Source organism: Chelon labrosus, assembly GCF_963514085.1.
Source record: "Chelon labrosus genome assembly, chromosome: 19".
Lineage (NCBI taxonomy): Eukaryota > Metazoa > Chordata > Actinopteri > Mugiliformes > Mugilidae > Chelon > Chelon labrosus.
In genome coordinates, this window is record NC_140352.1 from 23,704,178 (window position 1) to 23,708,721 (window position 4,544).

The following is a 4,544-nucleotide window of genomic DNA, read 5'->3' on the forward strand; positions in this document are numbered from 1 at the left end:
TATCCGTGTTGTTTCATGGTCACAGTTTCATATTTTGTGAAGAGTTTACATGTACGTTACACATACTGCACATACCTGAGGGTCTCCACTCATCCGTGGGTTTCCAGTCCAGTGCACCTCTGGTTGTGTGGCAGTATAAATACCCCCTTCGCCCATCAGCTGGGCCACTTCCCTGTCTGCCTCTTCTTCATACAAAGACCGAACACCGGATCTTGCGGCATTTCCTTCCTCATTTGGAAAGGGCTGAGTGGTGGCCCTGGTTATCCCAACTGCACTCTCCCTCTCTGGGTGTGGTTCCTTGGCCCGTGTTGGTCCACCACCTACCCGTCCCTTTGACAAGGACATCTTGTTCAGGTTGATCGTTGATGGGTTCAGCCTCGCTCTGGCAGCCAGTAGCATACTGGTTCCATCAGTGTCTGGGGCAGCTCTCTTGTTTCTATCCTCAGCAGTAGGTGACTCTTCTGATGTACCACTGGGTTCAGGGCTCCTCTCTGCCACATCTCTTTCTGATGTTAAACCTCTCATCAAAGGCTTATTAATGGACTTCAGGAGGCTGAGATCTGGTTTAACAGGGAGTACGAGCTTGGCACCTGGCTTTGGGGGTTTGGACTCTGAGGTAGTGGGTTCACCTGGAGGGCTTGATGGAGTAGAAGTTCCGGGTCCTACACAAGGGGCCTCGGCTGTCTTTGCCTTGACTAGTTTGTTCATTCTGGGAAGCACCACAGCGTATTTGGCCTCCACCTCTTTCTCCTCAGCAGGGACTGCCTCTTCCAGGCTGGGTGTCTCTTTGCTCACTTTGTCTTCTGAGGAGCTTGGGTTTTTTTTGCTGGTCAGTCTGTTCTTACTGGCAACCCTCATGACCATCCTGTGTTTAAAGATATGACCCTTGGCTTTTTTGGGGGCTTGTTTTCGTTTTATGGCTCGAACAGAAAGCCAGCGAGATACCCCAATGGCTTTTGTCCAAGCAGAAAGTTTCTTTCTCAAGTTTAACCCCCGCGGCATTTTCTTTTGAATCCAGCCAGACACTCTGCGAAGAGTCGTCATACCTTTTCTTTGTACAAGCAAACGTTCCTTAGATTTGCCGGACCCCTCATCAATAGCGTCACTCTCCGTTGTGTGCTCGTCTGCTTTTACTAACATCTTGTTTGCTTTGTGCCGAAGTGATGCCATCTTGACTTTCCCCAAGAGCAAGTTTTGTGGCTCCTCTCTGACGACACTTCCAGCATCCTGCTGCTCGTCTGGCTCCAGAGTGGATTTTAAGTCTTTACCTTTTTTAAGAGCCATAATCCGGTTTTGGTTCTTGGTCGCTTTGGTCAACGTTGGTTCAGCTTCCTCCTCCTCCTCATCTTGATCAGCTTCTAGAAGAGAAACTTTCTTTTTGATATTTTTTGTTTTAGTTGCAAGATGTTTCGGTAGTTGAGCCTCCTCTGTTGAGGAACTTGGTAGGTCATCTTTTGGAGACTTCTTTTTGTTCTTTTTTTCTTCCTTGGCTTTTTGTTTGGCTTCCTTTTCTAACCTCTGTTTCTCTGCTTTGGCCCTTTGTTTTTCGGCTTTCTCAGCCTGCTTATCTGCTTTAGCTTTTTTAAACATCTTGGACTTCTCTGGTTGTGCAGGCTTCGAGCTATGTAGAGTCCGTCTGTGTCGTCTGCAGGCTTTATCAGCAGTTGGCTTCTTAGTGTCCCCCTGGGTTATCTCCTTGTCTTCACCTCCATCCTTGATAACAGTCTCAGATACTTCAGGGTCTTTATCCTTTTCCTCTTCTGCTTCTTCACTGGATGCAACAGGTTCGACCTCAGATTCACTTCTGCTGGATTCAGCTTCCCCTTTGTCCGATTCCTCATTCGCTGACCGTTCTGTATCTCTTTGAGCATCCGATACCTCGGCCTCCTCACTGCTCTCCTCACTCCCCTGCGTCTCAGCTGGCTCTTCATTACTTTCCTGCTCCGCCTCCTCCTTATCGTTACCAATTTCCTCTTCTGTTGCCTCCGCTGAGCTTTCTACATCGCTCTCTGATTCCTCCTCCGCCTCACTTTCTGTCTCTTTGTCACTTCTCCTGTTGTCCTGCTTAGTGGGGAGGTTGCCCTTCACCCTTCCTTGTATGTTTGGGGGTGTTTTTGGTGGAGATTTGGAGGTCTTGTTTCTACCCCCTTTAATCTGACTATCTTTGTCATGTTGAGGTTGTGATCTACCATTTGCAGTTTTTGCATTTATTACTAGTTTGTGTGCTTCCTTTTCTTCCGAACCTCTCTTTCTGTTCTGACTGAATTTATTCCTTTCATTACTTTTCAGTTCATTGGGCCTTCCAGCCTTCGCAGTTGGTGAATTCCCTCTTCTTGTTTGCTTGCCATTAGGCACTTCAGATGGAGGCTTTTTCTGTTGATTTCCTTTTACTTTTTTTGCTTCTACCCTCTGCTTTGTGGCTTTTGTTCTAGCCTGAGACTTTAGCGGTGGCATGACTACCAGTTCTTCAGAATCACCTACACAGTAAAAATAACACATTAACGCTGCACATTTATTTTTTCATTTGGAAAATAGGGGTAGGTACAGAGATTGGAGCAAGCATTGGAATGTTATTTTATTTTATTTTTTTAAATCTGTTATTGATACACTTGAATAAATCCGTCTCTCAGTAACTGGTCAGTTAAGGGTAGCATATTGAGTAACATGTCTGTCAAACTCAGTGAAACCAGGTCCTTGGCTCAGCCTATCAGCACTGAGACCGGGTTTCACACTTTAAGTCCTCGATCCTTCCGTCTTCAGGCTAAAGACACTCAGGTCAGACCAAGTTTAGCCACAGCTGACCTGAATTTTTGCCTAACTGTCATCACTAGGTGGTCCTGCTACCCTTGCAGGATGAGATGACTCTCCATGGAGTGAATATACTGGAACGAGGAAAACACAAAGAGGCAAATTTCAGGCAAAGTGGCTATGGCTCTTTCTATGCTGCTTTCCCTGTTTTGTTTTGTTTTAACAGCGAACAACGTTTTCAACAGCTTAAATTAAAATAGTAGTGACGGCTATCTTTACATCTGGCTGTATAGCTGGTGAGCCCTGGGGGGAAAGCAGTGAAAGCTCATTTCAGTGTAATATAGCTTACCAGGCTTCTCAGGTGTAACCCAGGCATGGCTGGGGGGCTGCAAAGTGCTCCGGCTTGTCCTCTAGAGCTGGTGTCACCGATACAATTGTGCACCTAAGCTGAGGTGGAGAGCTAAGGGGCAGTTACACACCAAATTCCCACCCACTACCATTATACAGAGTGCACGCTGCATTATATGAAATACACACCCAACAAGGGTTTATGCATAGACAGGATGACAAGTTGAGATGGTGTGCACCAAAGCACACACACACCAACACAAAGTGCCTTCTGAATTATTCAGCACTATCTGGCTGGTCATAGAGCTGTGCTGCCTTTCATAGGAGCAGCTGCTGAATGCTTGGGAGGAAAGGTGAGAGGTGCTTGTTGATCGAGTGATCAACAACAGGTGACGATGGAGAAGATGGGAAAAAAGCAGAGCAGAGGGAGAGAGGGAGAGGTCCCGTTACCTGGAGATTCCATCAGTTTGTGCTGGAATGACCTCTTTTTTTAAAAAAGGTAAATCTTAAGTATATGGACACATCTGGTCTGGCTCTGTAACCCAGCAGTTAATAATTACTATAATAAAATACAGAAAACAACATTTTTAAATTAAAATAATATCTGGGTGTGCAGATTCAAACACCCTCATGGTGACTAGTGCCACTTTAACAAAAAAATTATTAGTGTTGCAACCACTGTGTTTGCTTATATTAAGTTTTTAAGAAGGGCGGCACAGTGGAAAGGTGGTTAGCACTGATGACTGGGCCTTTATGTGTGGAGTTTGCATGTCCTCCCTGTGTCTGCGTGGGTTAATTGGTGATTCTAAATTGGCCGTAGGTGTGAGTGTGAGTGTGAATGGTTGTCTGTCTCTCTGTGTAAGCCCTGTGATAGACTGGAGACCTGTCCATGAGATAGACGTGATAGACACCTCTCGTCCGATGACAGCTGGGATAGGCTCCAGCAGACCCCGCGACCCTTAACAGGAATAAGCGGTTTCAGAAGATGAATGAATGAAAGTTTTTAAGAACTTTTTTTTTTTTTTTTTTTAAATAAATGCCCACACCTATATATGAAATAAGTCAATACCTGTCTAAACCACAAAGGGGTTATACTCTCTAGGTATAAAGAACAGGTCCACATTTTGGAATGGGCTATAATTTGTACTAAAAGTATAAAATAATGTAGAATAAAAACACCCAAATAATCAAGTGTACCAAATTAGAAAACTTGGATTCTAAATCTAATGTACTTTTACATAGCTGGAAAAAATGATCGACAGTGACTCGGCATTTAAGATTGAGCAACGTTTTCCATCGGTGTGCTTTTCTACGTCGTTCATCTGAAGTAGATGTGAAAACCTTCACATTAAAGCTTCAAGGTAGCACTTTCAACTTCACTGCAAGTTTTACAATTCAGTGTTCTGGAGTACAGAGACACCGCCAGCATCCTTCTCAGATACTAGCCA

The 4,544-nt window shown here is 44.8% G+C and overlaps 1 protein-coding gene across 1 annotated transcript in view; it reads right to left on the reverse strand.

The window, feature by feature from the left end:
* myo15b (myosin XVB) overlaps window positions 1–2,878 on the reverse strand; it is a 44,858-nt gene extending 41,980 nt beyond the window's left edge. The window contains exon 1 of the mRNA XM_084567331.1: window positions 76–2,878. Within this exon, the coding sequence (XP_084423457.1) occupies window positions 76–2,499 (2,424 nt within the window). The 5' untranslated portion in view covers window positions 2,500–2,878. The remainder of the gene's footprint in view (window positions 1–75) is intronic.
* Between the last annotated feature and the right edge of the window lie 1,666 nt (window positions 2,879–4,544).